Source organism: Camarhynchus parvulus, chromosome 2 (assembly GCF_901933205.1).
Source record: "Camarhynchus parvulus chromosome 2, STF_HiC, whole genome shotgun sequence".
In the NCBI taxonomy this organism is placed as follows: Eukaryota; Metazoa; Chordata; class Aves; order Passeriformes; family Thraupidae; genus Camarhynchus; species Camarhynchus parvulus.
In genome coordinates this window covers 8811852-8832076 of record NC_044572.1, presented here as the reverse complement: position 1 = coordinate 8832076, position 20225 = coordinate 8811852, and the positions used below count along the sequence as shown (strand labels likewise).

The 20225-nt window shown below is 38.3% G+C and overlaps 1 protein-coding gene across 1 annotated transcript; it reads right to left on the bottom strand.

Moving 5' to 3' along the window:
- Nucleotides 1–9902, bottom strand: RNF32 (ring finger protein 32). Its single transcript, XM_030943582.1, is given in 9 exon segments — nt 1–191; nt 391–470; nt 472–508; nt 1652–1796; nt 2632–2756; nt 7048–7113; nt 7116–7161; nt 7164–7310; nt 9786–9902. Coding segments are annotated over 9 exon segments (954 nt in total).
- Between the last annotated feature and the right edge of the window lie 10323 nt (nt 9903–20225).

Genomic DNA, 20225 nt, shown 5'->3' with positions numbered 1-20225 from the left:
TCAGGAGTTCTGGTTTAAGGAAGCTGAATTGCCCCAAGGAAAAAGACCAAGGAAGCAAATACAGCAAAACATTTTTTCAAATAGTTGCTTTCTTAATTTTGTATCCTTAGGAGGCACTGCTTCCCTAAAGTCTTTAGACTCTTTTCTAACAGTATATCCCCTCCAGGAAGCTTAAATTCTCTAAGACAATTCTGCTCAAAAAGAAGAAACTAGAATTTTTATAATTTAATTACTTATATGAAACAATGATTTATTACATTGTTTTTTGAACTTTAACTTTTCTAGTGCATGCATTCTGTCTAGTTTCTTACTAAAAATATAATGCATTTGGAACATTATTAAGAAATAAATATTGTCTAGCGACACACCTGTAGCAGAAGTAAGGCTTACCTAATTAGTTCAATTTAACTAAGCATGCCCCATCATGTATTACTCTGGTCTGATACTGCTCTTTTCTACACACAGGACAACTTTTTACCTGTAAATTTTTCAAAGGTTTTCAGGCATCACTGAAAAAATCATTATAATTACAATTACTTACTGTATATTTCATCTTGTTGGTACAGATGAAACAGACTAGATTACAGAATGTAAAAACAGTTAATTAATCAATCCATGAACACTCTACAACATGCATGTTTTTAAAATTAAAGTGTTAAGAGAATTTTGTAAGTCTCCAGATACTCACATGAAATTTCATGGATTAAATTATTCCAGGTTAGTATATTCCTCTATAGCTCAGTTACAAAGTAAGTTTTCCCATATGCTTTTAAAAAAGGTTATAAAAAATAATAAAGTGCTTCATCATAAAATAGCTTTAAATTATATTTCTTACCATAAAAATCTGGAATCAAAATTCCTTTTCAAGATGATTACATTTAATTCATTAAGATATTCACTTAGGTAGTTTAATTAAAAGACTCATGTATTATGTGCTTGAATAGTTATATAAAAATGTACTCCCTTAATGGACTACATGGGAACATGAATGCAGCACCTGTTTTTTCAAAGGAAAGAAAACAACCCCAGAACCAAACCTGACTTTAAAGCATTCTAACAGCTGAAAAGGAAAAAAATGCTGACAAGAAAAATTCTGAAAGGTCATCAGTTTGCTTCTGTGATTACTGCACTCTTTCGAGTGAAAACAAAATTAGTTTGTGAAATTGTGAATTTTGTGTTAACAGCACATGGAGTGGCAGAAAGCAAGAAATGGCAACTGCTGCTGGCTGGAGGAAAAAATTATAAACCAAACATTTAAAATGAAATTTGATTAATTTTCCTCCCCTTTCCCAACAGAGACATTACATTTCAAGAGGTGATGCACATCAAATGCAGCGTTTCTCACATACAACAAAACAAAAGAGAAAGAAAGTTGACAGGCTACAAGAAAACTTCACCTTTATCTGACCTACATTCCCACCATGCTGATGATCTCTGTCCTGACAAAAGATACAGAGTTGGACAAAAAAAGCAGTTGGCTCTTAGAGAAAGGGGAAACTGGGGAAGGAGTGAAGCCCAGAAGCAGCAGAGGATTAATGGCCAGCACCAGCTGGAGGGAGAGCTCTCAGAGCTTCCACATAGAGCGGCTTTTCCCTTGAGGGAGGAAAGCCAAGGAAACACCAAGGACAAAAACACTTCCAGAGGCATTTGCCTTTTTGTGCCAAATCTAAAGTAACCTTTTTAATGAATGCTGTCTTTTGCTCCTTCTTGTGAAGTTTCAGACTTTCAGGGTAGCCAAATTTGGCAGATCTTTCCAGTCCTCTCCCACCTGTCTGTGGACAGTTGTTCACCTCCAGCTAATGTTGATGTAAAAAGAAGCAACAGGCCTGTATCAAAGGTCATTCAAAGACTTGATTCACAACACACACGTCTAAAAAAATTTAAAAGGGGAACAGGCAGAAAAACTACCCTAAGATGCACTGTGGAAAGGAATTTTTAAGCAATTGGGATAATTCTTCTAATTACCATCATCACCTCTCTGAAGCAGCTCTCTGTTCCATCAGTCACTTGTCTCTTTTGCTTAATATTTTCAAGATGATGGATTAGAGAATGTAATAAAGCAGGATGTGATTATGCCCATGCTGCACACGGGCACTGAGCAGGCCATCAAGGTCAAATGCAGGCATTTCATCAAATAACTTGAGGAAGTGACTGTCTGGCATTGGGTGTACACCTGCTTTGTTTCCCAAGTAGAAATAACTGTTGTACTCATCTGAAATTAACAATGCTTTTGAGAAGGCAAAAATATCTTGAATTGTACGAACAGCAAATATTTCCCTGATGAATGAAGACCAGAATCATATCTAAGAGGAGTTTGTGTGAAGCAGAAAATAGCCTATACCTGCTTTGCAAGAACAGATAAACAGGTTTCTCCACTGTCATAACATCAGAAGTGCACAAATACCTCCTCTACCACGTCATGTTCAAAATAATGTCAGAGTTGGCCACTGAGTCGGTCTCCACTTATTAAAAGTAGAATTAAAATTAAAGTATTATAAAATATTATAAAAAATTAAAAGTAGAATCTTTCCTTCATTTCTTCCTCCAGCTGATGACTTTCAGCAGTACCTCAGTAAATAAAATAAATAAATACAACTGTGAGTCCACACAATTATTCAGTTATATTTATACCCTGGATTGAATTGCAAATTCTTTCCTGAATTTTGGACAGCACTGTATGGATTTTCCATGCTGTGTGGATCTCTTTCTTTTTACCCATTCTTCAGCAGGAAATAACAAGGAAGGGTGCTCAACAACTGATTTCTGAGCAACAATAGCAACAAATCACTGAATAAACCCCATTGGCCTTTACAGGCAATGGATTTTCTTCACATGAAATTCATTCATACTGCATTTGCTTAGAAATACTTTATACAGATACTTCATATAAATCTGTCATCAGACAAAGCACCATCAGGCAACACATGTCTTACTATTAAGTAAGAATTCTGACAGGGGCATGGAGAGATAGGATAAGGGGGAAATGGCTTCAGACTCTAAGAGGGTTGGTTTGGATTAGATATTGGAAGAAATTCTTCCCTGGGAGGGTGGTGAGGCCCTGGCACAGGTTGCCCAGAGAAGCTGTGGCTGCCCCATCCCTGGAAGTGTTTAAAGCCAGGCTGGATGGGGCTCTGGGCTTCCTAGTGGAAGGTGTCCCTGTCTTTTTCAGGGAGTTGGAACTGGATGATCTTTAAGGCCCCTTCCAAACGCAATCATTAATGGATTAGCTACTCAGTAATTATCAGAACCTCTTTTACATGCAGGATTTATACAGGATTTTTTAAACGTACATTTTTATTTGCTGAGTAATTTGAATTTGTATTGATACTTTTCAGAGCTTTTAAAATGGATTACCTAAGGAATGTAACAACAACGTAATTTCAAATAATCAGTAATAATAAAATCTCAGAATTGTGAGGTTTTCCTCAGCATTGCATTTAGGCATTCTTAAAAATAAAAATTAATCAAGTAGTATAATAAAGAACTGTGGCTGCTGCTGAAAAACTGTGAAGTTTAATGAGGCTGTGGCATAAGAAAGAGAAATAAAGAGCATGAAGAGACAAAGAGATGGTCACAAGAGGCCAGTGATACTGTCACTGTTACAGATGGATTGCTTTCCATCTCCAGCAACGAATGTGAAGTGCCTGCTGCATGTAGATGTGAAATCTCTGCTTTCTTAAAGAAGGAATCAGTGAGATTCCTTACATGTGAAATATTTACAATATTCCTTCCTGCCCCTACAAGTGCCAGATAAAGTCCAGTGTCGGTACCTCATCAATAAAAACCACGTGCTAGGACAATATAGAAATTTATCATCTTTGAAGACCAGAAGCTGCTTGTGTTGGTTGACCAGAATCCATGGAGAAATGTCCATGGTTTGTGTAACAAGCCAGTAACTTGAGTCCATGGAGTCCTTTGTCTTGATGGTGTTTGACAAAACGAGAAAGGAAGAGTGACATACAATAATTGCAATAATTACAATGCAGGCTGATGACACCTAGATGAGAGCTCAGTCCTAGATAGGAAGGAGAGAGTAAACTTTCATTCATACCAGAATCTTTGCATAAATCTGACAGTACTATGCAGCTCATATTTGTTCTGTGTAAGCTTTCAAAACCCCCATCAGGCAGCTTGTGCATCCAAACCCATTTCTCATGAAGAAAAAAGGAATCCTAGCAAATCATGGGGTTTTGGTGATCCCCTTGCTCAAGTGTCTCATTATTCTAGGGCAGGATTTGCTAATTTTTGAGGCTAAAATTCTCCTTCTGAGCTCATCCATCTACAGATGTATATCGTTAATCATCTGAAATTTGCACAAACTGCCTTTGATCTTTTAAAAGAACTTTTGAGAGGCACTAAAGGATCTATCAGGAATACTGCCTTCCCTTTAGTTGAACTATCTGCCTAACCCACTTCCTTGTGAGGTCATGACATCCTTCAAACATAAATCAATTTGAATCTGTGTTTTAGAGCAACAGCTTTGAGGTTTCAGCTGGGTCAGTTTATGCTTTTGGAACAATGTGAGGGGAGATTTCCCTGCATGTGGTTTGGTTCATCTAGACCCTGCCTGGTTACTTTTGTTATCCCATTTTGGTGGCCCAATCTATGGAGTGATGGCCTCTGTGATGAGAAAATCTGGATACAGGGGGAGTGAACAAGAAAGCAAAGCAGTGACAGCATGAAAGACACTATCACAACCTAAGAAATGCCTGATCTTGATTTCTTTCCAAGCACTGTGGTCAGAGACTGTTTTAAGGAAGAAGATGAGATGGCTTTGTGGAAAGCCTTCTGTATACCCCCAGGGTAAGAGAAAGCTCTCATTTAAAGCCTTCACAAATGGATTATTTAAACTGCCAAACAAGAAGAGGTTGCCAGCAAAGCTGAACTTCTAAATAAAACAAACCAGATGGGACACTTGGGAGAGACAGCTTGTACAGGTGTTTAGAAGGAAAATTTTATACAGCAGAGTTTCTGAGGGAAAACTGGCAGCAGGACACACAAGGAGGGACGTGTGGTCAAAGCAAAAGGCTCTGTGGAGATATTCTCAAAGCAGCACTTTGAAAAAATGCAAGCAATGAAAACTTACATTTATTACAGCTCAGGACATCCAAGAATTTTCATCCTTATGCACCAAGTTTAAAAGCCCAACCCATTTACTGACACACCCATTTACAACCAAATTATTTATCCTAAAATAAACCTTATAGAAGTGTTTACATTGATTAACCTTTAAACTATTACTGCTGGATTTTAGGAATCAAACCCCTATTGAAAAAAATGAATGACACAGACCTCTGAAACTTTGTTTTATTACCCATAAACTCACGAAGAAAATGTTCCATTAAATTACATTTTCAAAGTTGTTTTGCAGTTTTAATGTTTAAACCGCACAATCCTTATTAAGGAAGAGAAAGTTTGACATATGCATTTTGAGATAATAATATAATAATAATATTACTATATTATTATTATAATAATATGAGATGTTATATGAGAATATTGGTGAAATAATATGAGAATATTGGTGAAAATGCTACAAAACAAAACTCAGGAACAACTGAAATTTCAAAAAGTATTTCATCACAGTCTTTTGAATCCCTTTCACCAATATTTCTCTGGGAAAATTCAATCAGTGCTGCGATTTAAAGAGAAAACACTTAGTCTTTCTAATAACAGCAGAAAACATGCTCACACCTGGGCTGCATTTTTTCACCTCAGCCTTTAGCTTCCATAATCACTCATTACTGATGTTTATTTTAACCCCAATACCTCTTCTCTGGTTTTTCCTCTGCCATCTTCTCTTCAGAATGAACCAAAGAAAAGAACCCTGCCCCCTTTAGAACTATAACCATGTAAATATAGTGCTAATTAGCTCATCGTATTACCTTTGTCCTGTCACTGGTTACACTCCCTTGTTGTGCACTACCTGAAGTCTCCCTCTGAATTTTCAGCTGATTCCAAAGGCAGATGTGCTTGGATGGAGCATCCCTGGTTTAATGGGTTCCCTCTGGAGCCTGGACTACTGTGACAGTTCCAGTGGCAAAGCCAACCTGATCTTCAGGGAGGCCAAAGGGTGTTTGCATGAAAAAGAATAAATAAAACATTAATTAATGATGATGAAAGTTTATTGTACTCAAAACTGCAAATTTTGGAGCCAGAAGGTTCTTTGCGTAGTGCCTAATCAAGGCAACAGAAAGGATGGACACAAGAAGATGTTCATGGCAAAAATAGTGTTGAAATCTTTAGAAAAGGGAAATACAGAGAGGCAAGAAGCACATTTGATCTCCTGGTCTCTTAAGATGCTCCCTGGCTTTGTTTTTCTAAGCAATATCATCTGTCGCTGCCGCACAACTGTATTATTATAACACGATTTAAAAGTGAATTTTCTCACCAGGCATCATTCCAAACCCTCACATCTGTGACTTTTATCTTGCTGCATGTTTGCTTCTAAATTTGAAAAAGGTATTTAGCTACAGGTGTTAATTCTTCCCTGGTTTAGCCCCAGGACCATTGTATAAACAAACCTTTTTAACTTTGAGCAAAGCTGGGTATATATTAACAAAGAATACATTTCATGCAGCTTTATTAAATGTCTTTTTACAGAATAAGGAGTAAACCAGACCATTTCAAATAGACTTTAAAAAAAGCTTAATGCTAGAACCTGTCCCCAGCTAAATACAGTAAGAAAATCACGGATGCTTTCTTAAAAATAAAATATAAAGAAAGTTATGACATTCAATAGACATTAAAAGTACTTATTGCTTCTAATGAAGAATATGTCTTCATCAAGATGCCCTAGTTTCACCTTTTTACATTCATTGTCACAAAAATAATGTTTTAAATGCATTTCAGATATGAAAAGACACATTTAAGGCACTGATGGCAATCCCATTTTTAACCTAATGGCTTAAACAGCTGAATTTTGATAAATTTTAAACCAAGATACCATGCTGTTTAGCATTAAATTATCTTCTGAACAGAAAGCTTAGCCTCCACATTTTAGTTTAATTTAAATAAAAACAAGAATTACAAATCAGAATGGTTTACCTAATGTCAGCTGTGGAGCACTGGGGTCAAGAAGATTTTCCTTTTTTGCATCTTCCTTGCTTTTGTGCTCTTTTTTCTTAGTCCAGTATCTACTATTACTCTGACTATTTCTTTTATTCATGGGATTTGTAAAAGTTCTTGGTATTCCTTGTTCTTGACTTAGAAGAATCAGTTAAAAGATCCTGCAGCTGATGATTTTGTATTATATCATCCTGCAGAGCAACTGCAGAAACTGCTCTTGTCTCTTGTTTGAAGGAGCAGCCCTAAAAAGCAAAAAACCCCAACCAATCTTGAATAATTATTGTTATAAATTATTTAAAACCATACATATTATAGTAAATTAAATGAAACTCTGCACTTAGCCAATATTTTTGAATTGTTAAAAGCTTTTATACACATACAACTCCAGTAGTTGAAGCCTAACATGCAATTACTGTAATATGAAATTTAAGATTGATGTTTCTGACACATCCTAGTTCTAACTTATAAAAAGTCAAATGAAATCTTTGATTTATCATTTATATTAAATAAAATAACAGTAATTTTAAAGTTTTAATTACTGAGCTCATAATTATTATATTCAATAAACTCATTACGAACTATAAAAGTTTGGCATGCCCAAACACATTTTAATTTCATATAATTAAAAACAATCCCAAAGGCTAATTTTGCCTTCCAGAGCCCTGAATATAAACAAGAATGTATTATTTTTATACAGGGAATGGGCTTATCTACCTGTTCCTCCATTTCTCCCCATGCTTATGCTTTATTTTAGGAGATGTAGACTAGAACCCTGTAAAATCATGATGTTTTATTGGTAATCTTTAGCTGGTTTGACAAGAATAGTGTTCCTTTACATGCAGACATGTACAAGGACTTCAATAATATTTCTCAGGAGAAGCAGCCTCCTCAATAGCAGATAAGAAAGCTACAATTTCTGTTGTTTTCTCCTCAGGGTCCCATGGGAAAGAGCTTAACATCTGTTCCAGGCACAGAAGTTAACTTTGGATCCATAAATCACCGAGCCTGTTTCCCTCCTGTCAGCCTCATTTCACCCTCAGTGGGCTGCCTGCAGTGTACGGGGAATGCACTCAGAACAAATGGCAGCAATCACAAATTTCAGGCCCAGCTGACAAAAATGTGGCTGCAGAAATAAACCCCAGAGCTGTTCTGCAAGATTGGCTTGTTGTAGAGAGGGAAGCCTGTGATACACAGGGCAGGGAGGATGTTGGCAGCCCCTCTGGGCTGGAGCTGCTCCTCTGAGGTCCCAAATCCCCCCTGGGACAGCAGGGGGATGTGGCCAGGGTGGAGGCTGCAGGGATGAGTGGGACCCCTCAGCTGTGACAAACAGGAGCCACTGCCTACAGGGCTGGTTCACACCCACAGCAAGGTTTAGTTTGGAAAGGGCCTTAAAGGTCACCTTGTTCTACCCCCCCTGCCATGGCTGGGGACACTTTCCACTATCCCCGGGTGCTCAGAGCCCCATCCAACCTGGCCTTGAGCACTGCCAGGGATGGGGCATCCACAGCTTCTCTGGGCAACCTGTGCCAGAGCCTCACCACCTTCCCAGGGAAGCATTTCTTCCTAATATCTAAGCTAAATCTACCCTTTTAAAGCCTAAATTCCTCCTTGTCCTATCACTCTGTTCCCTCTCCTGCTTTCCCTTTTAAGGCACTTGAAGCTGCTCTAAGTTCTCCTAGGCTGAACAGCTCCAGCTCCCAGCCTGTCTCCATAGCAGAGCTGCTCCAGCCTCCTGACCATCTCTGTGGCATCCTCTGGACTCCCTCCTCCAGGTCCACGTCCCTCCTACACTTGGGAGCCCAGATGTGGATGTTTCAGTGTGAGGTTGTTCCACAGCCAGCCCTGCTCTTCTCCACTCACAGCTCAGGATGGGATGACCAGAGGGTCTCTGTCTGTGCTGCAGAGAAGCTGTGGGTGTGGCACTTGCGGACATGGTTTTGTGGTGGACCCAGCAGTGGTTGGTGGGTTACTGGTTGGACTCATTGGTCTTAGAGGTCTTTTCCAGCCATGATGATTCTTTTTAACCTCTTGTCCCTTTTCCCCCAGCCCCACAGCCCCACACAGGCTCTGAGGGAAGGGTGGCAGTGGGAGGTGTTGCTCCCTTCAGCTCAGAGGGAGGAGTGGAGCCTCTTCTGGCTTGATACCAGTCACTGTCCATAGGGAAGTCCCTGGGAATGATCCTTTCTGGTTTTCCCTACCACTCACTGTATCCCACTGTCCCTAGGCAGTGTTTTCCCCTTTAGCTCTATGTATGTGGGGTAATGTGGGGGTTAGTGAGCATTAGTTGTGTCCCTCCTTGTGCATTTGGATTTGAAGGTATTTTTGCTCTACTTTTAAATTTTTAATGTGCATTTTTAAGCTGGCAGGTAGTAAGATGGAAGGCAGGCCCTGTGATTATCACAGATTTATAGAATGGTTTAGGTTTGAAACAACCTGAAAAGTCCAGCCAGTAACCCAGCACTGCCAATCCACCACTGAGCTGTGCCTCTAGCTGCCACGTCTACACATCTTTTAAAACACTTCCAGGGATGGTGATTCCACCACTTCCCTGGGCAGCCTGGTCCAGTGCTAGACAACCCTTCCAGTGAAGACATTTCTCTTAATTTCCAATCTAAACCTCCCTTGACCCAACTTGGGGCCGTTTTCTCTCATCCATACTGCTTGTTACCTGGAGGAGGGGACTGACCCTCACCTGGCTACAGCCTCCTCTCAGGTACTTGTGGAGAGCAGCAAGGTCCCCCCTGTGCCTTCTCCAGGCTCTCCAGCCCCAGCTCTCTCAGCTGCTCCTCACAGGACTGGTGCTCCAGAGCCTTCAGCAGCTTCCTCACTGCCATTTTGGGTGACCTGTGTCTTTGGCAACTCTATTGTAGAATCACCACTAAAAAAAAGAAGAAATCTGTATGAAGAGGACAGATGAACAGTATCCATATGGATCAAACAAAGACCTTTGTCCTCTAGTATCCTATTTTTGTGCAAGGCAAGAAAGAAAACGGCTCAGAGACATGGCAAGAATATGTTTAGTACAGCATCAGCTCCTTCAGGTCCTTCCCATTTTAAAGTGTGGCTTTCTGAGCCAAAGCACTGCCCATGTCTTTGGTTAGCACTGATGTGTTTCTTTCAGATGCAGAATTGTGTGGAAGTCCTTCTAGAAGGAGTGTGGGCTTCCTCTGGCCATTTTCCTTGTTATTCTCACTTGCTGGCCCTTTATTTTTCACCAGGAGGACAGGCACAGATGGTGCCTCAAATCCAGGTGTGCAATTTCTTTGATTTTTTGGGTTTAAATACTTGTCAGAGTCCTTCTCAGCTGCTGCTGACTTGAGAGATTTGTTTTCCTGTGGAAGTGACATTTTCTGAGCAAAAGCAGTTAGGCTGTCCTGAGAGTAATCCTTTGAGCAGCATATAAATGGAGTGATTAATCCACTGGATGCACTTCTCTGTAATTACAAGTAATTACTTTAAAGTCAAATCTGCAAATGAGAATACCTCTCTGTACGGTAGGGGAAGCTGGAAAAAGCAGCTGAAGTGGCTATCTTTAAAATGACATTAAATCACTGATTGTTTCCAAAGGCAGGAATTAAATGATAAAATAGCAGTTTTTAAAGGAAACTTGCACATTATCCTGACACCAAATATGATGAAGGGATATTTCACAGTATAAACTTTTAAAGATTTTCAGTAATAAATTTTAATTAGGGAATAAAGTAGAAAACTCAATTTTCTGCTGTCTAAAATTTAAATGAAAGGGTAAATGCTGAAATATTTTCAAAACTCAACACACTGATGTGTAGAAAAATCACTGGCATGTATCATTATGGATATAAAGATACTGACAATTACCTCTCTGGTGCCTATTTCAGTTTCAGTTTTATGCTTGAACATGATTCAACATTCTTGTGTCTTTTCAGTATTGCATTCAATTTTTTTTAGAATCTATGACTGACTTTCCTAAAGTTGCTAATAAGCTTCTTTTCAAATAATGCTTGCCATCTCTTCTATTTCTGTCATACCTCATTAAGGTGATCCTATACACATGTATGCTTAATTAAAGCTTTTCATTAAAATAAGCCTTTAATCCAGAGGTGCTGGGCCTTAATTGAAACTCAGAGAAGATTAGTGTCCTCTCTCATTTTGGTTTTCACTTTTACTGTACTTCCTACTGCTTCTAGACTAAAATGCCTGTGTTAGCCTCAGCTGATACGTGGCCAGGAAGAAATTAAAATTCATACTGCAGTCTTCTGGAGAGCAACATGCCTTAGTAATTGCCATTTCTTATTAAGTGCCACCTTTTACCAAGAGCCTCCACTTCAAATGCAAAAGGTTGCTTGAAACACTCCAAGGACATTAACATAATGAACACGCTGCCTGTTTTGAAGGTGACTAATAAGTGACTAATGATACCTGGTTTTATCCATCTGTATAATTTTTAAATGTTAATTGTATGTTTAAATAGTGCTGAAATCTCAGATCTGTCTCGAATGACTGACTTTTACAGAACTCTTTTTAAGGAGACTTAGGAAAAATGAGGATTTTTAGCCACAGGTTAGCTGCATTCAGCTGAGGTACTGTACATTGCAGTAAATTTTCAAACCTTTTTGGAGGAGTAAGACACAGATTCAACAGCTTCTGGTCTTCTAGAATGAAATGCATCAGCCAAAGAGGCAATCTATTTTCTTCTTGTAGAGCTGCAACTGGGCATGGTACTGCTAATTAGCAGAGGCAGGTGGCCTGCTGTCATCAATGGCAGCAGAGCAACTTTTCAGGAAGAGCTATTAAATTGTGTGGGCTGAATAAATCTGATACAGAAACAGCAATGCTGGGGCAAAGGTCTGAAGCAAACTTTTTAGTGTAGCCTCTGTAACAGGCTTCACTGATATTGTGTCTTTACATCATGAAACTTGCTGCCTGTAATGTGTTTTTACACTTTGTTGTGTTAGAAAAGTGTGATAAAAATATGAATGTAAGTGAAAGGAAAGCAGTAGTATTGTGCAGGTTGGTTCAAACTGAATGGTGCCTTCTAAAAGGATGTGCTACAAAAGGGTGTATTGACACAATAAATAAAGCCTGTGTGGAGAGCAGTGAGCATGGTGAGGGCTCTACCTGCCCTGGGCTTATCCCTTAAAGGTTTTGTTAGGCAGGATGGTCCCAGGGATGGTCCCAGGGATGCTGGGCTGAGTCCCTCCCTCCCAACCAGGCCCCAGGGTGTAAATATTGCGTAGGATGGGTAAACCTTTGCCTGTGTGAACACACAGATTTTTCCTCCCACTGGAAATCAGGACATTTATGTTCCTGGAAGCCTACAAGCCAGGATTTCTTCTGAGAACCAAGTGCACTGCTGCCATAAACAATGAGAGCGGAGGCTGAACGCATTAAAGAGGAATTCCAGCTTGAAATACTTCTGCCGGCTGAGGAGGGCAGGTTTTGGCAAATCTGCACATGTGAGCCCTGCCTTTGACTCAGCAAGGAACACTGTGTCACAGACCTTTGTAGTTGCCCTGTTAAAGGTTGTTTTAAGAGATCTGAGTCAGACATCCTTAATTACCAAAATGCAGTGTCTGCCCTTTCTTCTCAGGAGTTAGAAAATGTTTTATTTCATTTGCTCTTTGTTCACATATTTTAAATACATATTTGTTTGCACACGGGCATACTCTATATTTGTCATTGTTATTTTCTTAGTGTTTGCATTTTCTGTGAATTTCTATTAACCTTCAGGAATGTGCTTCCAACTCAGTAGGAAAGCTGAGCAATTTTAGTTTGTAAGGGTAGTGGAGATGTTATTAGGTTTCATTTAAAGCCCTTACAAGCCAGTGAAAATGTTGTCGCTTGTTCGTGGCTGAATTAAAAATCTGCTCTGTTAAGTAAATATTACTTCCTCCTCAGGGAGAAAAAGTTTAATTTAAGGGTAAATTTGTACATATACATTATTTGATCTAATTAGATTCCAACCAAAATGTGATTTCACATATGACCATTTATTTTTATTGAGCATATGCCTTATTGAAAATATTTTTTACACCAATAGTGCACATTTAATAAGTATTTGTAGGTCTCATGTCCTTTATATTTTTGAAAACGTTAAAATATTTGATAAGAATGCATTGGCAGTTGCTTAGGTAATGTTGCTATTAAAAGAACAAAACATCTTGTTTGCAGTATTTCTGATGCCTGTGCATTAACCATGTGTGGTAGGAGGCTGTGTAATGTGATAGATGTAGGAATGTTTAGTTTTGGACCTGTTTATGAAGTGCTGAGAATGTTCTAATCTCTAATTTCCAGTCACATTAATATTTGCTTAATGGAGACTTTTTTCACTTTGTGGGATATCTGTTTAATTGTATAAAGGGGGAATTTTCTGCAAATGTGTCCCATAGAGTGCAAGCCTCAAATTCATACCATTGTCAGCATTTAATGCACTGAAATTGTTTCTTCCTTTCTGTTTGTCTTTGGAGAGGTCCTCATTCCTTGGGGATGAAGTAAAGCTCTGGTTCCATCACTGCAGCCTTCAGAATTAGCACTGAAAACACAGGATTCTTTCCCTGGATTGATGAAAGTAATTTCTTGTTTGCTGTGTCAAACAAAGCATGCTATTTGTCACATTGTGGTTTGTGTATCTTTTAAGAAGCTTTCAACTTTGATCTGAGCCAAGGTACACTCAGTAGCACAGATGACAGAAGTAACAAACCAGTGATGTGCATTGTCATTCATACAAACTCTTTAAGTCAACAAATACTGAGACTTAGATGTAGAAAACCATACTGCTTTTGAGGGGGCTTGTGCATTCTTGTGAGAAAATGAAGACCTTTGCTTTTCTTGTTTCAAAGGTGTGGAACAATTTATTAGTTAAGGATTCAGTTCAGTGTCTGCAATCAAAAGGTGCCTCATCTAGTCCAGATTCTGGCCCTTGCTGATATTTTCTAGGTAAACAGTTGCATTTAAAAGACATTGTGGAGATGGGCTCAGTAGCACATAAAAGCTGCTTTCTTCAAACTGTCATCACAGAGGTTTTCAGAGCATGCTTTTAATACTTCCAGAGCTGCTGCTTGTGTCTTTTTCTCCCTCTTCCCCCTCTCTCTCTTTATGTTAAATGCTATTTGAAACAGGGGTGTTTTTTTAAATATAACTTTCACCTACTTTTTACTTGATATGTCTGAAGGGAAATTAACCTTTTGTGTAACAAGACTGAAGGCTAGAAAACTGTTTCACAAACTTAGCATTCTAAGAAAATACAAAAAAGAGAAAATGATAAAAAGCCAGCAGTAGTTATGAATGGTTGTGTGGTTCTGGAAACTGCCACATATTAAAACTTTCAGGTTCAAGGCACTGTTTGATCATACACTTTGGCCTTCTAAGATTGTGCAAGGAATTTTATGCAGTTGTTTAGAACTTAAACCGTTTGTTTAAATCATGTATTTCAGAAAGACATCCACTTTTCATCTAAAAATTTCATAATGTGGAGGAGGTTGTTTGTTCAAGTGATTAATCATCATGACTGTTACTCTTTATTATATCTCATTTGAATTTGTCTGGCATCAGCTTCTCACCATTTGCTCTTTTTATGCCTCTCTCATCTAGGCTGAAGAGCTCTTTATTAACTGGTATTATTTTCTCCTTGAAAAGATACATTAACGATGTCATCAAGTCATCCCTCAATTTCTGTTGTTAATCTGAATAGATTGGGTTTGTCAGACCACTCGAGACATTTGCCTAGGCCCAGAATATTTTCCTGCCTTTTTTGCACCCTGTGCATTACACAAATTTTCAACTTAAAAAAATTAAGATACTTGAAAAACATAGTATTCTGCTCTTTGTTTCATCAATCTGTACAAAGGAAAAATATTCCTTTTTCTTGATTAGTGTTACACGTTTCCTCATAGAGCAAAAGTGTATGCAGAAAAAATCAAACTTTACAAGAAAGGGTATTTTCCTATAATTTTGCTTTTCTTCTCTTGTATTTGGCAATTAAAATGTTCCATTTCTTAAAGGCTTCTCAGACCTCTCATCTTTGCAAAATACACCCAAAAACAGAAGACAACATAAACAACTGCATCTGTGGTGCAGCAAGGGGGAAAAAACACCTCTAAAGAGGAACATTTCAGTAAAATAATAAAACTTGCAAATACTGATATAAGCACCTTAAAGGAAACTCTGAGTAGGGCTTAATGTCTGGCATCAGGATAATGTAGGTATAATTTATCACTTGTGAAATATGGTGCTAAGTTAAAAAATCAATGAGGTGCAATAATTCATTTCTCCATACTGGGTAGGAAAGAGATTGGGATGTGGAGGTGGGAGGCTGCTCTATAAATCCCATAGGTTTTCTTCAGACAAGAAAAGTGAAGAGTTAATAGGACCAGGAGAAAATACATGGGCTAAATCCTACCTTGAATAGGTTATGAGTGACAGTAAAGAGCACAAAGCAAAAACTCTTTTCTTCTCTGGCGGGTTTTTAAGGCAAATATGAGTAAAGATAGATAAAAACATTGGTGTGCATTGTTAAAAAGTAGGGGTTTATTATTATTTCAGAGCCATTTGCTTGTAATACAAGTGTAATTAAACTCAAATGCTTTAGAGGAAATTTGAAGAATGTTTGCAGTGATAACGTGCTGAAAATACACGAGGAGTCACCAAGGCACAGAGGGAACAAACTGAAAAGACAGAGTTTATGCAAAAACAAAATGTTTTGGTGGCTTAGAACTTCAGCAGAGCAGATCATAAGGAACCACTTGCCTTAGAATTTGCTATTTACAAAGAGCAAGTGTTGCCAAAAGCAGTGATGTATACACAGGGTTTGCAACAACCTATGGAATTAAATGACAGTGAAAGTCAGAACTTGTGGCATTCGTCCAAGGAATCTGAAGGAGCTAAAGAATTGCTAACTGAATTCCTATTAAAACTTAGGTAATTAATCAGGAAAATGTGATACAATAGGGGAACACTGGAGGTAGCCAGCTTCATACAAAACCCTGTTGGGATAAGTGGTTCTGAGAATGCTTCCAGGAATTACAATGGTGAACTTTTTTGGTGTCAGGAAACTTAATTGATAAAGCCATTAAAGATAAAAGACCCAAATCTACAAAGAGCCTGGATGGAGTATAATTCTAAGGAAAAATAACCCTGATTGTTGCAACAGTGTATCTTGCTGCTCCAGCCTTATAGTAAACTTCAAAAATGAACAATTTAATGGAGAAGTTTACAAGTACATATATAGCTTTATCAAAAAGATGAGTTCCACAAAAAATACCAGACAGTTTTTCTAGAGAAGCTAGCAGCACAGCTCAGCATAAAAATAAAAACTTAATAGTTAAGGGGAGACAAATAAAGCCAATGAGGGAGAAAACTAGGTTGATGATAGAAAACAAAAGATTTCCTTAGAAAAATACATCAGTGGGATATCCGAGGATCATTGTGGATGTGTTTAAACTGCCACAGGGACAAAGTGCCTTCTCTTTTTCTGACACAGCAGGTCTAACTCCTGAGCTGCACTGTGTGTGTCCATTCCTGCACCTTCCCAAACCATGGAGGTGTCACAGACCTTTCTGTGCTGCACCCTATTGTGAATCTGGTTCTGGAGGAGAGGCTAGAAGTGGTGACTAACGAGATCCCAGTTTGCTGATGAAACAAAATAAAGCATTTTCTCACCATGTTTCTAGGATAAAAACCCAACCTCAAACACAGGAAGGGTCAAGGGGGAAAATGGAAATGATTAGAGGCATGTGGGGAGCTTCTTTACAAGTAAATTAACAAGAATGGTCCAGATTTGCAGCTGATGAAAATTGGCACAGTTCCACGAGAATCAGGGCACGTTGCCAGTTTACACCAGCAGAGAACCTACACCAATATGTTTTTAATATGAAAACCAGGGTGATTATAGCAGAGACCTAGAGCAAAAGACTGACATAATTATGAAAGGAAGGCTATGTAAAGGCTACAGAGTGTGTATTTAGAGGTGTGGGGTTTTTTGAGTGCTGGTAAGGATCAGTTTTTGCAGTCAATGCAAAGTTGCTTTCTAATTTTTGCTGTAGGATGCAGATTTCTTCTGTCATATCCCAGTCTGCTCCAGCCTTGTCCTTTCTCCTGCCTTTTCCCAGTTCCAGTTCTGGCATCAGGGAGGCTTTTTTAACTCTGCTCTGTAGGCACCACAGAGCAAAAGCGAGAACTGAGAGTGCAGTAGGCAGTTCAAAAGTCCATCCAGCTGTCAGGGAGTTTCTGCTCCTCTGCCATCTGCCCAAATTACCTTCAAGGTGGGGGAATTGCCTTCTGCCTCTAACTCTGCATCACACAGATGTAGTGGGAGCTGGAAAATCTTTCTGGAAAACCAAGTTAACACTTCTGTGGGTGGCCCACACTGAGCTCAAGGCAGGTTTGGTGATGTGGATAAACAGCCCAGGTTGTGCCACCAAGCTGTGGATGCACAGATCTCAGGCTGTGTAAAAGCCACAGCTTTTCTGACCTAGTTTCTTATTTTTTCCTACACTGGTGCGGAAAATATTCTGTATAGACTACTAGGATAGAGGCTGGTCAACTTCTGTCGGTAAAATATGGTCAGAGTGGTTCCACTTTCAGAGCTCTGGGAAGATGGAACATATTAGCCAAAGACAGAGGCCTTAAATCTGCCAACTCCACCAAGACTCCCTTGAGCACATGTAGAAGGACATGCCCCAGTTTTATCTCTTTTTCTGCAATTACCACACCAGCAATATCTGAGAAAGGAGTAACTGTCTTGAATGTAGACAAAACAGTTTTTCCACTCACATGGAAGGTTTTCACAGAAATTTTCCAGAAAAGTTTCTTCCCGAGACAGAAACCTGGCATGGAAAACAACTCAAGTTTGGCAAGGTTGTGAGCAACCGAAAATATGTAATAAAGTGGTGTTAAACCACTTAACTATAAACACAGTTACCAGCTAAATAATTTGTGTAGTGAAGATGTGCTTGATGCAGCTAATTGCACTTCCTGATACTACCAGAAATAAAAGGTGAATTAATGAGAGGGAAACACAAAGCTAATGAGAGTTAATGAGGCAAAAACCCCATGCAAAAAGTTCCATCCACATGGGGGAGAGAGAGAACCAATCCCTGTTGGTTCTGTAGGGCAAGCCACTGCATGGAACAGTAATACCTTCTAGAATTTTGGGATAGGTGTTAAAAAAACCAATTTCAGATGACAACATTAATATCCAAAATTATTTGTTCCAAGTCATAGTGACTACAATTCCATCCAACTTCATAAACCCAAGGTTTTCTCCTAACACTGGATTGCACAACCACAGATCTTTAAAGGGACTATTTCTTCTTCTAAACCAGAAGTCACTCAATATTTTAGATACTGTTCACTGGGCTACTTATGCATGTTGATGCCCCAGTATTTTTCATTTTAAATTAATTTGTCTTCCTATTTTTTTATTTTAAATGCCTGTTTAAATGTGTATGTATTTTCTAGTTTAATTTTTCATTAACAGAGAGTAAAATTTCCTAATAACCCTCATATTTCTAATTAGAATTCATCTCAGAGGTGAAAGAACCAGCTTAATATTTGTTGAATAGGAGACACAAATGCTGTTGCAAATGTGATGTAGCTATTGTGCCTGTGTGAGGCTTATGTGCAGGAGAGAAAATAAATATTTATTCCAAGTATATCTGTTAATTTGACAAATATTATTAAATCTTTTTACATACATCATCTCTCCTAAATAGAGCTTTGCATATTTTTTTCTAAAATTATACTTTGGATTTGGAAGAATAAATAAAATCAGACATTCTGTCAAAAATATGCTAAGTTTTATGGCAGTCCATACAATTAAAAAAGTAAATTGCCATTCAGGTTTAGTGTTGTCAATACTGATGGAAAGGTTGCTGAGTAGTTCTTGTTGAATGAGATTTTCTCTAATGTTTAAGCCACCAATAAAACCTCCAGTTAAGCCCTTCACAGGAAACTTAAGAATTGACTGATGGGAGTCACATGGTTAAATCAGTGCTTGTTAGTCATAATTTATTCAATGGTTGATGGAAAAAAATTGTCCAATTATTTGACAAATACTGCTTGGCAAGATGATTTACAGAGAATAATGCAAGTATTTGTTGAAGAATTTAAAGTGACAAAAACTGCTAAAATTACGGCCTTTATTCTCAATGCAGTGATTAGAGCTGATTGAATGATATTCAGACAGTTTGACTAATTTTGAATAGTCCTTACACAGGCAATATTCCCATTGACTTCAGCTGGAATTTTGCCAGAGCAAGGACTGCAGGATTGGACCTTTGAGTGTAATGTCTTGAAAGGGTCCCTTTATAAAACAGCAGCTTAAATTCTGAACTGCAATGAAAACCCATTTTCACTTTCCTCTGTTACTTTGCCTGTTCTGTGGAATTGCTCTGTATGAATGTTAATCCCATTCCCTCTTTATCAGCAGAGGGTGCTATGGGAGTTTTGTGCTCTCCAGTAGCCTTTTGTTTATGCACAGTTCAATCTAATTTAAGTTGAACTGACCATTTCAATGGGAGTCAAGTGTGTATTTAAATGGTGTGTGGGAGAGCCATAGTTTAATGGCAAACCATTTCCCTAATTGATCCAAGTTAAAGAAGGGAGACATTTTAAAGTGGATATTTTCAGATTCCTGGCCTCTACCCCCATATCCTCCTAAATGGGTCACTGAACATGGTCTTACACCTTTGCTTGATAAATGATAGCATTTGCATGTGTTTTTGAAAGGCAGGTTCAGTATTTCAAATTACTAGACATGTATAATAAACTAATATTTTTGAATAGAAGATTTTGTGACTTTTTAAAGTTCTTGATTTTTCTAAATGTTAGTAGGACTTGAATACAAAAAAACAGTGTTTACATATCCCTGATATGGAAGTGCCCAAAAGTGGGAAAATGGTTTTTGCTAAGTCAGTTTATCATATGCTTTGTTACAAGAGTGTTAAGGTTGTAAAGTCAAGTGTAGAGAAAACAGAAAATACTTAGACAATCTTTATTCTGGTTATTTTTTCAATCATTCACCATCATCCTGACAGGGATATTAAATTACATGATTGCATAGTTACTTTTTTCTATGAGATGTCTGTGCCTTTAACATATACAAAAGACATGGCTGAATAGGAGCTTTATGAAATGTTTCTTCTTATCTGAATTGCTCAGTGTATGCCACTGAGTTATTT